The sequence below is a fragment of the Corvus brachyrhynchos genome, unplaced genomic scaffold (assembly GCF_000691975.1).
Source record: "Corvus brachyrhynchos isolate BGI_N302 unplaced genomic scaffold, ASM69197v1 scaffold65, whole genome shotgun sequence".
Taxonomy (NCBI): Eukaryota; Metazoa; Chordata; class Aves; order Passeriformes; family Corvidae; genus Corvus; species Corvus brachyrhynchos.
The window spans coordinates 3,617,274-3,637,873 of record NW_008238365.1 but is presented as its reverse complement, the minus strand read 5'-3'; the positions used below and the strand labels follow the sequence as shown (position 1 = coordinate 3,637,873).

At 49.7% G+C, this 20,600-nt stretch overlaps 1 protein-coding gene across 1 annotated transcript in view; it reads left to right on the top strand.

Annotated features, from left to right (window-relative positions):
* Positions 1–14,915, top strand: part of GRIK3 (glutamate ionotropic receptor kainate type subunit 3) — a gene marked incomplete at its 5' end in the record, with an annotated part of 50,595 nt that extends 35,680 nt beyond the window's left edge. The window contains 5 exons of the mRNA XM_017736121.1: positions 370–488; positions 2,328–2,545; positions 9,254–9,476; positions 9,703–9,953; positions 10,833–14,915. Of these exons, the coding sequence (XP_017591610.1) occupies positions 370–488; positions 2,328–2,545; positions 9,254–9,476; positions 9,703–9,953; positions 10,833–11,027 (1,006 nt within the window). The remainder of the gene's footprint in view (positions 1–369; positions 489–2,327; positions 2,546–9,253; positions 9,477–9,702; positions 9,954–10,832) is intronic.
* Positions 14,916–20,600: the final 5,685 nt, after the last annotated feature.

The window sequence follows — 20,600 nt, the reverse complement described above, 5'->3', positions numbered from 1 at the left end:
ATCCCATCCCATCCCATCCCATCCCATCCCATCCCATCCCATCCCACTCTCACGAGCTCCGGGTGCTGTTGTAGGATGCAGTATTGAAGAGATGATCCAAAGTGACCAAAGGCTCTGGAGAACCTGAGACACCTCAGGAGAACTTGGCTTCCCAGGTCTCTCTGCTCTCCGGAATGCAGGACATGGACTTATGGCCATGTGGGTGACTTGGGCTGAATTTGCCTTTTTCTGTATAAAGCTGCTCACCAGAGGGTGGGCAGCCCCTGCACAGCAGCACCAGAGGCATTGAGACTCCTTTTTTCCAGTTCCTTTAGGGTCTTGTCCTGCCACATCCCAACTAACAAACTCTGCTTTCCGTGCGTGCCGCAGGTTCAGCCCGTACGAGTGGTACGACGCCCATCCCTGCAACCCGGGCTCGGACATCGTGGAGAACAACTTCACCCTCTTGAACAGCTTCTGGTTCGGGATGGGAGCGCTGATGCAGCAAGGTAGGGCAGCACCCACCTGCTGTTAGGGTTTTTTAAATTTAAAATTTGTTTTGGCTGCAACCTCCTGGTACCTCCTGGCACCTCCTGGCCCCTGCAGTGCTGAGCACACACCCAGCCTGCTCCAAGGAGGTATGCTGCCTTCATCTCCCTCAGCTGCTTCATTCCCCACATCCCAGAGACTCTGTAGATTCCTATTTCTGTTTATTCAAATCATTTGTTCAGTTTCAGGATCTCTGACGTGGCTCTCTCTGTTCTAAATCAACTTTTCCAGCAGACAGGGTGTTTTGCCCTCTGCTCCATCCCCATTTTTCCCCTCCCCTGGTCATTCTGAGCAGTGTGAGATGCCCTGAAGCTCCCCCAGCCCAGGGCAGAGGTGAGGAGCTGCCCTGGGAGCCTCTGCCCAGCAGCCCTTCAGGAGTGCTGTCAGTGGCACTGGTGAGCCACCATGACAGGGACCTCAAAAACGGGATATGGATGGGATTACATTCCTGTGTGTGAATGGAATAGAGCAATGGAATGAGTAGAATAAATCTGTTCAGAAGACAGCGGGGGGGAGCTGGGGAGCAGCTCCGAATAAGGAACAAAATTCAGCTGTGATCTAATTGCAGAAAATCCAGGAATAGAAATAAGTGGAAAATGTCAAACATTTGTCACACTTTAATTTACCGTGTATCACTGGTTATATCCAGAGAGCAAAAGAAGCACAGCCTTGGCTCAGTGGCAGGCACAGAGCTCCTGCTCCGAGCTCCACTGCCACCGCTGCCGCCTGTAATAGAGATTCCTCCTGGATCTCGGCTGCCCTCATGGACAGTGACAGTTCCCAGCAAGATGGTTTAGCAGGATGAATCATCCCTCTTATCAGATGCTGATAAATGAAAAGAGCTATATTCTTTTTAACTCAATTCTGCATCTAAGAAGAAAAATATTTCAAAGCCAGACTGATGTCACAGCATCCGATGCATCAAAGGGCCGGAGATGGAAGAGGGAAGAAACAGGATCTTGAGAAGAACCAAAGCACCCTCAATATCCAGGACTTCTCTTCCTGGTGTCTCCTTGCTGCACTCTGAAGGGAGCAAAACTACGCCCCATGCTCCGCTTTGATGCCATGCTGCCTAAAATTGCTTTGCAAAGCCCAATCTTTGTTGCACATTCCAGGCTGATAAATCCTCTGAGCACAGCTGTTTCAAACCCAAAGCTCTTGCCTGGCTTTAAAAGGTGTTTTGGGTGATTACAAAAATAGCACAGCCCATTCAGCCCTTCATGTCTGCTCAATAAAAGTCATTCCAGACCCACTACACCTTTTATGCTGTAACATCTCCTGCTTCTCCACTTCTAACTGGCATTCAAAGCCCTGCACCCTGATAGTTCCTTTCTCTCGCTGTTTGATTTTTTTAAAACCTTGTGCATTTGAACACACTCCCCAGAGTGAGTCTTTTGAAAATAATCTGTTTAAAAGCAAAGCCCTTTTTAAATGGCAGAACAAAACACTTATAAAAGTTCATAAATAGCTTGCTATTTAAATCTCATAAAAGCAGCCCAGTTAATTACTTCAGTTTGGATGTTTCCTGTAAATTGGGCACTGTACCCAAGGTCAGTAATCAAGGGAGAGGGTTTTTCTGCAAATGCTACAAAAACCCCACTGATGTCATCGCATGTAAGATGTCTGGATAATTTGCCTCAAAACCAGTTGGCTTTAATTACATAGCTGGAACAGTTTTGATAGCGAAATCTGATCTCATATATATATATATATATATGTATATGAAATGTACATATGGATATATGAAATGGGTCCTTTCCCTCTATTTCCTCTCCCCTCCTTCCCCTCTCCCACCCCAGGCTCGGAGCTGATGCCCAAAGCCCTGTCTACACGGATCATTGGTGGCATATGGTGGTTCTTCACCCTAATTATCATCTCGTCCTACACGGCCAACCTTGCGGCTTTCCTGACGGTGGAGAGGATGGAATCCCCCATCGACTCGGCAGATGACTTGGCAAAGCAGACAAAAATAGAGTATGGAGCAGTGAAGGATGGAGCTACCATGACCTTCTTCAAGGTGAGACCGGGCAGAGGCTTTCTACCTTCTGGGCAGAGATGCAACATGCTGAGGCCATCGGGAGCCAGAACAAAGATCCAAAGACAGACAGCTTCCCAAGCCGCCCCTGCTGCTCCTTCCACACAGCTTCTTTCAGTCTCACATCTTGCCCACTGAGAGTGTCATTTACCTGACTCCCACCAAGGCTAAATTCCCCTTTTCTATTGTTAACTGAGCTCACAGTTACAAAATTAAACTGATTTTACAGTTTTGGAGGCTCTACCCAATATTGGCTCAGTCACCCTAAAACGTAGGACATACCAAAGTGTAGCTTGCATTAAAGTCTTACAGAATAATCTTACATTCCCTAAAGCATCTTCCCAATTTCCACATTTGACCCACCCAGCTCCTTCCTTGCCTCTGCCAGCACAGCCCCATGGAGCCCCCAGAGTGATCCAGCCAGCCTTCAGGGACAGAGGAGAGCCCAAATGAAACCCACAGCTGGACAGATGGTGCAAAGTGCCCTTCCTGACCAGTATCTTGTATAGCTGAAATATCTTTTTTGTCCTTCAGGTATTCATATCAATGTAATCCAGTTTTATTAACCTTTGAGATCCAGGGCAAGGTAACACTACCCGTGCATCACAATCCAATTGCATTAACTTCTTCTATTTAAAGCATAATTAAATTCAGAAGTCAGTCAGATTCCACCGTTGCCTCAAAAATAGAAAGAAACTAAGAGATGTAAAATGACCTTTAAAACCACTACTGGCCTGTAAAAACCCAGCTTAAAAAGAGAGAGAATAAAGGGATAGAAATGAGGGGTGATTAAGGAATTATCACCCTGGCAAGGAAAGAGGCCCCAGGCAGATCCCAGGCTTTGGCTCAGGAATGGGGGCTGGCTCCCCTGCACTTCTGGCTTCTTCCCCCTCTGCCACCCTAATGCAGAAGGACACACATGGGACAAACACAGTTCAGGCTTTACCAAGCAGGTTGTGCCTGCTGCTGCAATATTTGAGCGGGCACGGGGTGATGGCAGCTTGACGAGGCCTTAGCAGTTTAATTGCCAAGACTCATTAAAGGAAATCAATATGCTGGATTTTAATAATAGAGAGAGCATTGTTCCTGTGCAACTTCTCTTGGCTCTGCTCTGGCTGAGAAGCCACTGTCCTCCCTGAATCCTTGTCCTGACTCTGACAGGCAGCAGCAGAGGTTGATAAAGAACCACGGAGGGGTTAGTTTGATCTTTAATGATTCTGGGAATGCCCAGTTGCTGCTGCGGGCCCATTTGCCTCCTGCAGTGGAGCTGGTCCATGCAGTTCTGTCCATGGCACAGCCAGATGCGTGGTGGTATCTTCCAAAGCCATATAAACCTGGAACAGCCAGCAGGGAAAGGCAGGCTATAACTGTGTGCTTTAACTGCGCTTTCCAATATGAATTTTATATGGGAATAAAAGGAAACTATCTCTTTTAACAGTCACCAGGACACAGTATATTTATTGCTTCATATCATTATCCATCAGAATCATACTTCAGGCTTCTAACAGCGTTGGCATGGTTTATTGATGCAGCATATTTTCCTTTTCCTTTTTATTATCATTGTTGTATGGAGATGAATTCTCAGGAATGTCCCTTCTGACAAGTGTTTCCATTACTGGAGCAGTGGGAGCGCCCATGTGGGATGCTCTGTGCACTTGTCCTTCGAGTACAGAGGGACGTGGGAGAGACAGGATTTCTGCCAGCCCCCAGCAAGGTCTTTGTCCTCAACTGGGTAATTCCTGAAGTAGTTTTGGTTCAGCTGCTCTGTCAGTGCCACCTCCATGGGGACACCTGTCACAGCACAGAGCTCCGGGCACCGGGTGTCAGCTGAGGATCCACACTCCCTCAGATGAGTGGCACTGGAGGAACAGCACATGGCTTCCCTCCCCTTCCTCTGCTCTGCTCCAGGGATCACGAGCAGAGACAGCCCACGCCAGCCACGGGTCCTAGAGCACTCCTGGACATCCAGAGCCTGAGCACTCCAGCAGCTCTGAACACGCTGTCACTGCTGGGACAAAAGGCTGATGGCAGCACACAAATGAGGATCTCACCTGCTCCGGGGATTACCTGCTGTACTTGGCCCAAATTACTGCCTGGCTCCTTGTATGGCTGTTCCCCAAAGTCATTCCCCTCATAGCAGGAACACGCTCCTTCATCTCTCTGTGTTAAATCAGCTGCAAACCGCACACACCAACCCTGAGCACACCCGGGCCCTGCAGCCTCTGTCAGTGCCCATCACAGTCCATGCTGGATCCCCCCCAGGAATGCAGGAGGAGAGCACCATCCTGGGAGCTGATCTTAGGGAGCAATGGGCAATGGGAGGAAGATGAAGGCAGATGCCTTTCCATGCTGTTCCATGAGACGGTTCCCAAAGCATTGACCAGTTCGACCTCTGTTCAGGCTGCCCAAGAGCTTGTGCAGAGCTCACCAGGGACACTGCAGAAGGTCCCAATGGAACCAAGACACCTCTGGGACAGCTGCACAACGAGGGATGTTTTTCCCACAAAATTTGGCCCCATGCAGCTGAGCAAACCAGCCATGGCAAATGGGAAGAAGAGAGAGTTTTACGAACCATACTGGCAGATTTGGACTTCATGAAAAGAACTTTTGAGAAGGTGTTTACTCCCTGGCAATGCAGATTGAGTTACAGGAATAAACACAGATCACTCAATTTAGGAACAGCATCTAGAGTTCATTATAACTCGTGCCAGAAATCCTTCCCATCCCACAGAGGATGCTGTCTCTCTGAATGGAAGGCCAGGTCTCACGTGCAGTTTGGAGTCTGGGTGTGAGTGTGCGTATGTGTGTACAGATACTCACTCATACAGAAATGTTAAATCCTCAAGGCTAAGTATCTTCAGTTGGTGGAAATCAATTTATTTTTTCATACAGGATGGAACTGAAAATCTTAAGCCTGAAAGTTCCTTTCGTGCCAATTTGGCTGTTAAAAAAGCGTATATGTCTTGGCAAGGTGCCTCATAGGGGCTCCTCTAAACGATTCCATTAATTGATTTGGGTGACTGGCCCTGCAGAACTGCTTATTAAAGGTGGCTTCTGAGCTGTGACTCTGAAGAATGAACTCGGAGGCGTTCTCAGTGTCGCTGTGATCGCTGCGTTCGGAGGGGCTGGCACTCGGCTTTCACACACACATCTCATTTAGCACTAACACGAGGTGATTAAGATGCAGAGCACAGCAGACCAGATTCTGGTGTTATTTATCCTGAACAAATCAAGGAGAAGCTCCACTCACATGTGTCGGAGGGAGAGATGTGAGCAGGAAAGAGACTCGACCCCCCCGTGTGAGCCATGGCTGCAGCACCAGCCCTTGATAATTAGTAATATCTCCATCAGTCCTAACGTCCCGGAGCTCCTGACACAAGATCTTCTGTGCCAGGAAGAAGCCAGTGTCAGATCATTTATCTTAATGCTTCAGAGCACCCAAGCAGTCCCTCCTCATCTACCTTTGGCAGCAAAGTTGTCACTGAAGGGGACCTGGAGACCCTCTAGAAAATGTGGGGGCACAGGAGGGTCTCTTTATCCACAACAAACTGAGATATGCTTCTTTTAAGAAGCCCATAAAAGTAAATGGGGAATGTCTCAAGAAGAAATTAGCACCCAGCTACAGCACAGCAAATACCAGATCAGACCAGTAACTAACCCCAGCAAGGATCTTTTAAGGTAAACAGTGGTAAAAGCAGGAGTCCAGCAAAATCAAATGCACATACAAATAAAGAACACAGAAAAAAACATCAGCAAAATAAACACAATTTAAGGCATTCTTTATTACTAAATTACGACTAAGATTGTTTTGCTTTTTTCCATGGTGCAGTCCTGGCTGACGACATCCAAATTCCCATCGATAAGCAACGCCTTTGCAGTGTGACCCAAGTATCTGAGAGGAGGACAGGGAGAAATGAACTTTTCCCTCAACTATAAAACATGTTCTTTGGCTTAACTGAGTGTGAGCTGGAGCAGGGACGCTCCTGCCCTTGCTGTTCCTGCGATTTGGGATAGATGACTGACATCACTCTCACAATGACTGACAGCTGCTTCCAGGTTTTTAGCAAACCATCAGCCTGTGAGGGCTGTGCTGGAAATTCCAGCTGGGGAATTTTCCCTTGGAAAAGCAGTGTTCTTATTAGGTTTTAGAGCCTGAGATTGCCCTGACCAGGGCTGTGTGTGAGCTGCACCAATGGCCTGACCTCCCTCCTGGAGGGACCCCCCACCTCATCTTCCCTGCCGGGGTCTTGGCCCTGTGCCCGGATCTCTGTTCCAGCTGTTCATTAGGCACAAATGAGCAGTGACCAGCAGCTCCATTCTCGTGGCCAGCCCTTACCCAGGTGTGCCCCAGCTGGAGGAGTGCTCGACCCCTGGCATGGCCGGAGCTGGGCTCAAAGGAGCACAGCCAGCACTGAGAAATCTGGACTCTTCCTGGCATCCCAAACACAATTAAATCCTTTCAAGCTGGTCAGGAGCAGTGATTTAAGAGAAGAAGAGAAAAGTGGTTTTTCTCTTCCAGGGAACCCTGTCTCATGTAATTTCAGTCGCCTGAAGAGGTCCAGTGCCTCATGCAAGTCCCATTTGCTTCACTAAATGCAGCCTATTGATTTTTTGCCAGTTTATTTTGCTCTCTGCTCTAAACTGGGAGAACACTGATGTTAAAAGCTCTGTGTCAACACCCAGGGAGCATTAAATGCAGAACGAGAAGAAGAGAGAGGGACAGCCAAGGAACCAAGAGGCCTCTGATGTGAACTATATAAATGTTAAACAAGTCCTTATCAGCCAGCCGAGCACACGATTCATTTCAATTACCCATTGTAATGTACAGATATTTAATAATCCTTTTGGAGGCTACATTTCTTGCTGCTCTTTGAGGTTTGATAGATGCCACAAATCTACCTTACAGGCACTGGTCCAGATTTTCAAGCGAGGGAGATTATCCTGCCTCTTGAATGAAGTTTGCTCCGGCACATCCACTGTTGTGCATTCATCAAGTGGATTATAACAAGCATGAGCTTTAATGGAGAAGAAATGAATCCCTGGGTATTTCAGTCAGGAGAAGGGGCCCACAGGGTTAAGGGCAGAGGAACAGCCTTTGTTTGAACAGCACTGCACTACCCAGCTCTGGGGTGATGAGCTTTTGTTTAACTTTTGCTAAACACGCTGGAATAAAGGAGGTGGATGGGCAAAGCATTTGGAATGCGAAGCATTACAAGGGACTTTTAGCTACCTCACCTTTATTTATTATGGTTTTATCAGAAGAACCTATGCTGGCACATTTTGGGTGATACTGAAGAAATGGAGGGGAGCTGTGGCAGCAGCAGTTGGGCTGGGCTGGGGCTCCATCTCCTGCTTTCTCATGGAAGGACAGAGACCAGTAGAGAGATAAACGACGGCTGAAGTCACAGCTCTGCAGCAGCGATTCCCCGTGCAGCGGCTGCTGAGCGGCCGCCCTTATTCCAGGCAAAGCACAGGGACTTATCAGCTCTCTGACTTATCAGCCAGCTCCAGGCTCGCTGAGGAGCACAGTGGAGGAGGAGGTTTGGCTGACTAAGCTGCATCTTATGAAATAAGAAGGCAAAAAGAGATCTAGGAAAAACAAGAAATTGGGCAGAAAAGAAGAACGGTGCATAAAGGAGCCAGCAGCGGTGGAAACACAAGCCTCAATATCCAAGTGCTGTTCCAGAGCCCACTGGAGGAACAGGGCTGGTCTGAGGCAGAAGCACTGACCTACAGGAGCACTGGGACCAGCGAAGGGGCAAGAGGACACTGCTCTGCCTGTCTGGGGAATCCTCCTAAACTAAAGCCAGTTCTGACCAGTAGTCTGGGATCGTGGAAGGTGTCCCTGCCCATGGCAGGAGGTGGAACTGGATGAGCTTTAAGGTCTGTCCCAACCCAAACCATTCTGGGACTCTGTGATTCTGTGACTTTTGTGATAACTGACAGAGACAACTCAGAAGGTGCTCGTAGATAAATGGTACATTTCAAATGTTATGGCAAGACGTAAAATAACCATATTTCTTCTCACTCAACACATTTTTCTAGAAGGAAAAAAACATTCACACAAATAGCAAGCTAGGAAACATACTCCTTCCTTTGCAACAGAATGTCTGCTGATAGTGAAAGAATATCCATGTTTATTTTTAGCCATAAGACAATCTTCTTGAATATCTCTGTGCTTCTGTTTACATGGATGCGTTAAATCTGTTTGGCAGTTGCACATATCTCAGAGGAGACATGTTTCCTTGCCATGCTTGAGGAAAGACAAAAATATCACAGAGTGTAGAGAAAACCATGTCCTCCAAAACCCTCCCTGTTCTCGCTGCATGCAGAAACATTACAGGGTAAACAAATCCTGGTTAGGAAATGAACACATTTAAGCAGAACTAACAATGGCCTGTGAGACAAGGGGGCCTCCAGGGCATTGGGCAGGGTCTCAGTTCCACCTCAGGACCAGAAGCACATGCACAGTGGGATGTTTGCTGCAACCTATGTCTCACTTTATGGCAACATAAATCCAAACAGTGTTGGACAGTGAAGGAAAAGAGGTATTTAAGACAAAGTCAAATTTATGGTTGCTCCATTGTGTGATCTGTTCTCAACTATTATTATTATTTACTGAAAAGATACCAGCTTTCAGCAAATGGATATTCATTCTTATTTTGGGGCTGGGGCATATCATTTTTCCAGAAATCCAAAATTTCCACCTTTGAAAAAATGTGGGCTTTCATGAGCAGCAAACCCACGGCACTGGTTAAAAACAACGAGGAGGGGATCCAGCGAACCCTGACGGCCGATTACGCGCTGCTGATGGAGTCCACCACCATCGAGTACATCACCCAGAGGAACTGCAACCTCACCCAGATCGGGGGGCTCATTGACACCAAAGGCTATGGGATTGGGACACCCATGGGTAAGTGACAGCTCTGCAGGTACCCCGAGGGGGGCCGGTTACCGCAAACACAACAGGGGTGATTAAAATAATCCACTCCCAGTAGCAAAATTCCAAATACCAGACTTTACACTGTCTGCCTGCTGAAGAGAGGTCTGAACTGCTCTGCTTAACACAGACACCTTCCCTACTTGGTGGGATTTTAGTCCCACTTTCCCTCTGTGTATAATGGTGTTCCCATCCCCAGGGTCACCGTACAGGGACAAGATCACCATTGCCATCCTGCAGCTCCAGGAGGAGGACAAGCTCCACGTCATGAAGGAGAAGTGGTGGCGGGGGAACGGCTGCCCTGAGGATGAGAACAAGGAGGCCAGTGCTCTGGGCATCCAGAACATCGGAGGGATCTTCATCGTCCTGGCAGCCGGCCTGGTGCTGTCTGTTTTCGTGGCCATGGTGGAGTTCATCTACAAGCTGCGCAAAACGGCCGAGCGTGAGCAGGTACTGATTCCCTCTGATTCCCTCAGCCCCCTTAGCCCAGCATGCTGACCCCAGAGACAGGCAGGGAAGGGGCAGAGGGATCCAGCCTGGCACCCCTAAAACACCATCCCCAGGGGCTCACTGGTCTGTCCCTCTGACAGCCTCCACTCGGGGGAAAGTCATGTCTGCTCTGATCAGGGTCATCTGCTGCTGCAGCAGCCAGACCAGGACACGTTTGTAGGGTAGTTTAGAGCAAGCTGACAAATAAATCATTAAAATATAGGCAGAAGTCCCTAGGAGGGGCCTTTCTCAGCTGTTACATCCACTTGAAATCACTTGCACCTTCCAGGTGTGACTATACATGCCTTCTCCCCACTCCCATTCAAAGAGCAACGGGTCAGGGCCCACCAGGAAGCCTCACACTGTCTTACCAACTCTTTGCCACACTCTCAGACGCAGCCCATCAGTGGCTGATCTGTTCAGGAAACAACGGAACTGCTTTTATGCTCTTCCTCTTCCGTGGGTGTCCCGATGCAGTAAGTGGAACGTGCATTTGTGTGCATGACCAGAAATCAAAGCGATCTGCCATCACGGCGGACTAGATAGAGAAATGAGAGCTGCCCAGTAGCAGGAGGGTCAGACCCAGCCCCGCCTCCCCCCAGGGATCACATAGAGCCAGAGCTCCAGCAGCTCTGCCCTTGTGCAGGATTTAGCCTGTCAAAGGTACAGCCCTTGCCAAGGTGCCCACGCAGCCCCGCGGTCCCGCAGAGCTCAGCCGATGCCTGAAACAGCCCCAAACCTCATGCTCACCCTCTGCTGAGCCCTTCCAGCCCCCCTGCTCGCAGAGGGGGAGCAGAACATTGCAGCAGTAACAGAGCGCTTTGTCCCCGCTGTCCCCAGCGCTCCTTCTGCAGCGCCGTGGCCGACGAGATCCGGCTGTCGCTCACCTGCCAGCGCCGGGGCAAGCACAAGCCCCAGCCCCCCGTGATGGTGAAGACGGACGCGGTGATCAACATGCACACCTTCAACGACCGACGGCTGCCCGGCAAGGACAACATGACCTGCAACACCGGATTGGCACCTGTGTTTCCCTAGGGAATGGGAGTGGGGGGGTGGGAGGGAAGGAATTGTGGCAGACAAGGCTGGATGCACCCTTAACTAGGGAAGAATGGATTAAAAAACAAGAAAAAAAAAAAAAAAAAGAAAAGAAAAGAAAAAAAAGCCTGGTTTGTTCATTTCAAGAACAAGGCCTTTGCAACCCAGCTGCATCCATCACCGCAGAGGAGCCAGAACTTCCAAGCACGGACAGTAACGTGGGTCTTGGGGCTTTTTGCGCTGGTTTTGTTACTTTTCATTCCTTTTTTTTAATGCTTCGATCCTCCAGGCCTCATGGAGTCCAACCACCACCCAGGAGTCTGATGTTTACACACTGAAAACACGCGGAGGTGAAGCAGAATTGAGCCAACCCTGAGTGGGTGAGGAGGAGCCCCAAGCATGCCTCCATCAGCACGGCAATAAGCAGGAACACTCGGTCAGGTGTCAGCACCTGATCCACACCGACACACACAGCACATTTTGGATACACTGTCCGGGAAAGGAAGAGGCATCTGGGAAGCACTGGGATGGTCAAGGCTGTGCCTGCCCTCAAAGCAGCTCGCGGTGGCCCCTCACCTCGCGGCTGTGCTGGCCGCAGCCATCCGGAGTGGGATGTCCACCTGGGAACATGGTGGCAGAAGGTGACACACGTTCCTCAGCAGATCCAGGGCAGCCGACTGGGAAGGGGGGAGTGAGCCTGAATGGACCCAAGTTCCGGGCCAGGGAGGGCACAGCGTGGCATGCCCAGGACCTTCTGCACCTCCGAGTGACACCACTCACACTCCCCGTGCCAAGCTCCAGCCCAAGCCCAGGGTGACACCGTGATCTCCAGGTCCTCAGCTCCGTCTCTGCTCTTTCTGCAAAGCTCAGTCTATCCTGCAGAGAAGCATGGGAAGCACCCAGGTCCACGGGCTCCAGCAGCAGCAGGAGCAGAGCTGCTTCCAAGAGCCAAAACTACCGATTTCCATGAAATTCAGCACCACTGAAATGCAACTCAAGACTGGGAGGGGACTGTGGGCCTGGTTTAGGACTGAGTGCTGTCCATTGCATCAAGGACCTGAAAGATGGATCTCAGCCTGCGGGGCCAGGGCTGGCCTGGGAGGAGCAGAGCTGCCAGAGCCAAGCCTGGGGTCCCTCCTGCTCTGACCACGAACTGCCATCCCTCAGGCAGCCTGTCCATGGGATTTCAGCAAACACACACTAAAATGTTTTTAGGAAATCCTCCATGAATTGTGTTCTTATTTTCAGGTTGCTTAACCCAGAAGGTTGGTCCTGCAGATGAATTTAGGCAGAATTACCAAAGACCCCTCTGCTGACCTAAAGTAACACTCGAGTAGCGTCCCTCAGCTCCATCCCTGCCAGGGGACCCGCAGGCAGCCAGTGGGACACTGTGGATTCATTCACAAAATTAAACAAATGGAAATTCCTCTGCCCACTGTAACCCAGAGTGTCACAGGTGATGCAAAGGTGCTTAAAAGCTCTGATTTAAACACTGGTGGTGTAGAAAACAGCAGCGCCCTTCCTCTGCAGGGGTAAGAGGGACAGTGACCTGCTGCAGGACCCCAGCTGTGCCCACCTGTGTGGAAGGCAGGCGGGGCAGGGATGGACCAGCCAGTGCCCAAGCTCTGCACCCAGAGCCTTGCTCTGTGCCATGGCTGCAGCGGGTGCTGTGGCCACTGCAGGAACCGGCCGCTGAACTGACCCCGTTTGCCCTCCCAAGCAGCACGGCCATTCTGGAAAGTTTCTCCTCGCCCCAAGGAACAAACCCATCTGTAGCTGATTTTGGATTTTTCCCCACCTGTTCCTCTCCATGCTCAGTCAGGAAGGTTGTCTCGAGCTGAGCAGAATTAGTAAATTAGCTCGAGGGGGAAGAGCTGCTCCCCCACCCCATCATGGAACACAGTTTGTCCCTATTTTGCTTTTCCATGATGTAAAGAAACAACAGAGTGACTCCAAACAAAACCAGGTGATTTGTCATACTTTGACTAAAGTAAAGATATGCAAAGAATTTACATTCATTTCCACCTTTTCACAAAAACCATGAAAAATTAGGCATGAAAGCTGCCAATGCAATGGGTATCAGATTCTTAATAGTTTGCTGCCCAAGTACCTTGAGCAGAGGACAGACTGAAGTGTGGGGCAGCTTCCAAAAGCTAATGACATGCTTTCTGTACTCCTCTGCAAATTGTTAGGCTTGTCAGAGTAGTAGATTTTACATTTTCCTTGTGAATTTCTAAGCTCTAAAAAAAAGCAGAGATGAAAACAAAACCTGAAACTGGCTTTAAATGTCCAGAGAGTAAAATACCACAGAAATCAGCATTCGTTTTGCTTCTTCGCAGATTTTTAAAAAATAAATAAATACTGTAAATACCACAAACCCCATTTATTTATTGACACCAGCCTGATTTGATTTTACTCACAAATGTGACAGGTGAGCATCTGGAATTACTGGTGTACTGCCAGCCAGATCAAACCCTGCAGATGAACCCTTTCCTTCCGTCCCTACACTCCTAAATCAGCCACGAACTGCAGCCAAATTCCTGCATCTACATTATGGCTTTGTGTTGAAGTTTTGATCCTTGAAACACTTGACATTCAATAAGGGAACGTTCTGCAGCGCCCAAAACAATGCAGAGGAGCTGCTGGGACCCCAGCCCGGCACAGACCCTTCCCCCTGGCCCCCGCTCACTGTGACCTGAGGGAACGTGGACGATCTCAGCCCTCAGCCTTCCTGCGGGACCCGGGGGCAGCTCACCCAGGAGAGCTCCCGGAGCCTCTCCCGTGCCTCCGTGTGTGCTCCTGGTCCTGGAGCCCAAAGCCATGTGTGTTCATCCCAGAGGAGGAGCAGCGAGCCCCACGCCTCACAACTATGTGCTGGGAGAATTGGGAAGGGACAGACCCCATGACAAAGCCTCGAAGCCTTCTGTGAGCGTCCGTGACCTGGTTGGGACTAGCGACAACTCACGTCTGAAATCATCCGACTTCCAACGCTGTTTAACTTGGTTCCTTTCTTCACTTAGGCAGAGGGACTGGAAAACTGAGGAGGAAATACAGAAAAAGCAGGTTTGGGTTATTAAATTGTATCTAAACTGTTGTCACCTTGGCTCACCGTCCCCTTATCACTTGCTTTTTCCCTTCAACTCTCCTGTGAGACAGAGCAGGGACATCCAGCAGCTTCCCTGGGGTGGATTTTCTGTTTGGAGTCAACCAACAGCATGTGTCAGGTCTGATGTCGAGGGGACAAACCCACAGAGAGACAGAATATGCAAAGAGGAACCAGCTCCAGCTCTGGGCACCCACTGCTCCACCTCGGTGGTGGCTGCTGGGAGCAGGATTCAGCCGGGTGCTGGCACAGAGGCTCTCTGGGGGGGTCACAGCAAAGGGACATCGTGGATCCTGGTGGCTTCACCCAGTGTTTACCCCAGCACCCAGTGACCGTGGGGCACGACAGTCCACAGAGTGCTCGGGGCTGGCAGGGCAGGAGAATTCCCAGGCATTGGCATCATGAGCCCTCTGCTCTGTACCTTACTTTGACATGTTTCTCAAAAAAAGAAAAAGACAAAAAAAAAAAAAAAGAACAAACAACAAAACAGAAAAGAGTGGGAAAAAGGAAAAAATAGTCTCCGTGACATTCAGGGGATTTTCCTTTGTGGACATGCAGAATTTCTATGAATATAGTTTTTTGTAAACATTTTGTAACAATTTTGGTTTCATAGTAACTGTGTTACTTGCTGATCATTCTAGGCTGATGTAAATACAATTTCCAAAAAATAAAAAAAAAAAAAGAAAAAGTTCTGATTATTTTCCTTTTTAAGACACTGTGATATATCAAAGTGCACAGTTTGCTGTATGAAGTAATATGGTTTTAAATTTTAAATAAATAATTTCTAGAAAATAATGACGTTTATGCCTGTTTATACTCAATATCTTCCCTTTTGCTTAGATTCTATCCTAAACTCTCATTGTTTAACGACATCCCAGCTTTTTCAGTCACAAAGCTGGTGATGATAAAACCAGTTCCCAACTGAACCCAAACACCTGGGAATTGCTGCTGGTGCTGCTCACCAAGGGGGTTGTGGCACGTTTGGGGTGGTGGTCATGGTCTCAAGCACAACATATAGAGGGGAAGGGGAGGTAGAATTTTGGCCAGAGAGATGGAAGAGACAATGAGGCTCAGACAGTGCAGCTCTCCTTGCCCTCACACACCTCCCACAGTTTGATATCAGACAGGTAATTAAGCCTGGATATTCCATGAAGAGCTATCCACAGGAGCTCTCTCCCACCGTGGTTTGCCTGGAGGCTTCCTGAGCTTTTCATCACAGAGAGGTGCCGGAGCCTGAGAGCCCCGACAAGGCCATCGGGTTCATAAAAGCTCTGTTTGCCTCTTCCCTTCCATGTAAGTCAAGAATCTTATTAGCCCGATAAAAGCTGAGAGCACCCTAAAGGCCAGCGTTTATTAGTCTGAAATCTTTATGACTCTGCTTTATTATATCAAGGCAGGGAGTTCTGCAGTTTCTGGGATGGGAGCAGTGAGTGTGGTCGGAGCTGTGCCCTTCCAGCAGCGATAAAACAAACCCCAAAAGTGGAGGCAGAGCCCCAGGGGTGGCTCTGGGCTTCAGTGGCACAGCCCACCCTGCACACTGGGAAATAAAGAAAATTCCTTCCCATTTTAATTATTTTTAAGGGTCACCCTCAAAAGTCTTTCACATCTCTATTCACTTGAGCCCCCAGAAAACCAAAGCTTTGACGCTGGCGCCAAGGGGGGATCGGCAGAGCTGAGCCCAGCCTCACTTTTATGCTCTGAACCCTGATCAATATGCAGAGAACATGGCAAAAAGAAGAAGGAAAAAAGGCAAAAGCAACGGATGCCTTTGCAAAGCTGCTTCTGCATCACTTAGCATGAGAGACCTTCTCTGGGAACAAAATCCCTTCCCACGTGCCAAGGGAACGGCCGCTCCCAGCTGCTGAGGACAGCAGGGGCAGGATGGGGCAGCGCCGGCTGACCCTGCGTGACAAACCTCCGGCTGCGCCAGGAATACCAGGAATTGTCAACATAAATCGTTATCAGCAATAACGCGAGGCAGCAATTAACCTTGTCAGTCAGCAGCTCACCCTTTACTGGCTGGGACCCACCGCCTCTAAGCTGCCAATCACCTCCGAATGAATAATGAATGAGACAACAGATTTCACTCATAAAACAGCAGTTTGGTTCCCTTTGAGCACCAATTAATCCCTCTGGGCAAAATATGGAGAAAATCAGGAAATGGTGAGAGGCATCTTCCCACCCTCCCACCTCCCAATCCCAGCCAGGCACCTTCAGACATTTTAGATTTTCAGCTCAGCAGAGAACAATTTTTAACCCAGATTTCATCCAGCAAAATCGCATTTCAAAGCGGTAATTGTACATCTGCGAGTAGGTGCTCTCCTGACCCTGGATGCCAGTGCTGTGATGCATCCCTGTGCCCCCTCGCAGGGACAGGCAGCTGACACTGGCCACCATGTCCACGAAGTCTTGCTCTCTACGAACACCAACTCTTTCCTTCTCCCCAAAACAAACCAGACAAAGTCTCTGCCACTCAGGGAGGACTCAGGCAAGTTTGGACCTGAATGTTTTCACAGGTAAAATACACCTGATTTCCTTAATGGAAATTTGGGGATGGAACAGAGGGAATGATGGCAGCAGGAAATCCTTTATCTCCTCTGGTGCCTGCCAGAGTGGGTTGGGCAGGACAGTCCCTGCACGGTACAAGAACTGTGTTTGCAACACTAAGACAGGGTCCAAACAACCATGGAAACAGGGAGCAGCACCTGCATGTAATAACTTTCCATTTAATAACACTGTTGTCTGTCCGGCATCAGGAGCCTTTCAGGATATTCCTGAGATTTCCACAAGTGGCATTATCTCATCCCAACCTAGCTTACTGAGCATGACAGGTTGATCCCAGTTCATGCCACCTGCATCTCCAGCTCCACAGATGAGAAATTGAAGTGACTTGCAGCACAACCAGGAGCTGGGGAGCCTCCTCCAGAGACCCCTCCATTATTCCCCTTTCCAGGGGGAACAAAATGGGAACAGGGTCAGCTGAGGCCTGCAGAACCAGGGGGTGATGCCAGTGAGAAGTGGAGCCCAGCAGAAAGGTGAATAGCACAAAAAGAAACCTGCCCTGAGCCTCCAGACACACAGCCTGGATCCAAACTGGATTGTGACATTTGGAAGAATTTGGTGACATTTCCCTTCAAGAATTTCTGTGCAACTTCTGCATCTGATGTTTTCCACCAGAAACTGAAATATCCCACCAACCATAGGACTGGAGTTGTGCACTAACATTATGCTTATAACTAGAAAAAACAGAGCCTCTGGCTTAGAGAGCTGTGCTCAGGTGAACAGGGAAAGAAAGAAAGCAGAAAACACCAAAAAAAAATGAAAGACATTGTCCTACACAGAAGGGCAAGGAAAGGGAGGAGAGCAGGAGTCTGGCCCATCAGCAGAAGGGCCACATCAGCTCAGGACTGCACTGGGAAGACCCTAGGGAGGCAGCTGCGCTGGGTGACAGGGACAGGCTCTGTGCGGGCTCTGCACGCCCCCGGAGCTGCTCCTCTGCCAGAGCTGGGCAGCACCGGCAGCTGCAGACACGTGCCCTGGCTTTCCTTGGTAACTCCAGACAATAAGAGCATTAAAAACCTAAAAGTGTGTCATCCTGCCCCAAACCAAGAACTGCCTTCTTGTCACAGCCGCCGTGGTGCCCAAGAACTGCTCGTGGGGAGATGGGGCACAGGAGAGCAGCAGGGATGGGTCTGGACCAGAGCAGGATCAGGCCCCGGTGCTGGAGGGAGTGGCAGGAGCAGCTCCGCTGGAGGTGTTGGTGCTCAGGGACATTTCAGAGCTGAGAGTGCTGAGCAATCTGCAGGGGCAGACAAGGTGCTGACACCTTTTATTTTAAGTAGTATCGATGGTGCTATTTAGCACACTCTGAGCACGCTGAAAGCATCAGCTTAGTAAACAAGAACTCTTTTGGCAGCGGTGAGGTAACATATGGGCTCTGGATATAATGTGCCTTGAAATGACTGTCGTAAATTAGCGAAGTGACTGTGACACAGGTAACACCTCGGAGCCCAGAGACTGCACGGGTTGAGAGGAGGAGCAGGTCTGGAGAGGTGTTTTTTCATGGGCTTGAATGGGAGGCAGGAGGAACCAGAGCACGGTCCCCAGCAGAAGGGAAAAGGGCACCATTAGAGGAGGGAAGGGGGCACACAGCAGAGCACAGCGTTGGAGAATCACTGCGGAAAATACAAAAACATGCTGCAGAAAGATTTCAGGCACAGACCGTTCCAGTCTCTCAGGCTTTTTACCCTTCAGCACTAGGTGTCTTATTTTCATCCTCCCCTGCTGCCCAGAATCTCTCTGCCTGTTCTCCATGCATGCTGTGTGCTCACATAATAGCTTTTTTTTCCATTAATGTGTTTATCTTGCTCCCTGTGCTTTGTTGGATGCACCATTCGCTGCTTCTTTATAGCAAAGTACCCAGTACCTCGGGAGCCAGTTTTGCTCGGGGAACTTGAGGCTGGTACAGACACTGTGTCACTGCAGGGTCTTGATGAACCATGGAGATTGGCACCATTTTTACAATTCCCATAGGACAGCACAAGGAATGGTGGATCCCAGCACCCCAGGGCCTACAGCCCACACCACCCCACCTCTGGAAGGTTGACCTGCCTGGGAGCGCTCACCTGTCCCCTCTCAGGACCTGAAACAGGCATGCCCTGAGCCAGGAAAAAGCCAAATGCTTTCATTTGAACAAAGGGAAAAGTTTTCAGTTGGAGATGTTGTGGAAAGGGAATGAGGTTTATTCCGAGTACTTCAGGAATACTGCTCTCCCTTTCGGTGGCCTTGCTAAAACAGCTCAGAGAGACATAATTGAAGTGTTTAAGAAGCATCTGTCATTATTAAAACAAAGTTGCTTTGCAATTTTACTATTTCACTGCAGTTTCATTATCTCATGCAAATGAGCTGCTCTTCCCCTCTGTGGCGGGGCTGGAGGGAGAGGAGCCCCAGTGAGGGAATTTATTACCAGTTCTCACTCTTGAGATTATCAATTGCAAATGAAGGAGCATAAATACGTCTTCTTTAGCTGCTTATGCCACATTAAGGAATGTGCTCCAAGCTAATGGCTTTGCCACTCTTGTTTCAGACAGGAGCAGAGCATGGGAACGCACGACTCCTTTGCTTCACAGCAGCATTAGAGAGGCTGGAGGAGCCAGGGCTTGCTCAGCAGGTTGTTACTACAACACTAATCCCAATCCATCCTGCAGGTCATGCAGCTACCATAGGTAATACAACTGGGATAGTTTGTCTTCTAGCAAGAATTCCGGTCCCTGATGATCAGCAACATAACCACCCCTCCACCCCTGCTCACACTTCAGGCTTCACAGTCTGTCCATACACACGTCTAATTTCCAGTTTCCCTTGCTGTCCCGCTACTTTCATGGCTCAGAACTCACCTTGTCTCTACCCCAAACCTCCCTGAAGCTGCCCCTGGCTGCTCCTGCATGGGGAGAGACTCCCAAGCCCACAGAGTGAGCCCGTGGGGAGCTCCTGTGGCTGGAGCAGAGAGAGGCCCTGCTCCCCTCCCGGCTGGAAATCCAGTGGGAACATGAGCAGGGTCCCTGTGTCTGTGGGGCTGGCAGAGTCCAGCAGCTCTGGCCAGGGCTCCTCAGATACCCAAGCCCCAGGAACCATCACCCAGCCTGCTACTGGGCTGAGCAACCCTGGGGAAGCTGGAACCAAGAGGTGTGGCTGCTGCAGTCTTTCCCCCACACAGAGCTGGGGAGCACCAATTACCCACATTTTGGATCCCTCCCCAGCACCAGGACTGGGCTCGGGTACAACATGGCTTAACCACCACCTACACTCACACCTACAAACCACAGCCACCACTTGTCATCCACCTCTCCAGCCTCACCCTGGAGATCCAGGTGGGGAACAGCCTCTGAGGTGCTTCACAAACCATTACAGGTGCTCCTGCTCCTGTCACCACAGCTCTGGCAGTGCCTGACTCCAGCAATGCCCATGGAACACCAGCAAAGAGGCAATTACTGAGTGGCCTGGCACAGACGTGCAGCAGAACACTGTCACCAATGGGTGCTTGGCCAGGCTGCCACTGCCCGGGACCCCCAGACACTAAGGGGGTGCCAGGCTGTCCTTGTCCCCAGCATTGCTGTGGGGTTCCTCCACGTGCACAGGTCTACACCAATTCTGGAATTACATTTTCTTCAGAGCATTTCTACCAGAGAGAAATAGTAGCTGATCCTGTGCAGTCCAAAGCTGGCAGGCTGCACGCAGCCATCCATCAGGAGTGGGTAATTGATGCTATCAAGGGCCAGTTTATTCCAATCCATGCAGCACTCGGCACATCGGCATTCACCGCAGCCCGCTCCCCTGCCAGAGGGTGAGAAAACGTTATTATCTAGACAAACCCCTAATTCCAACAAATTCGATTACCCAGGCAAATGAAAATAACACAAACAAAACCGTCTGAGGTTCTGAGGGCTGAGTCACTTGTTTGTGGGCTCAGT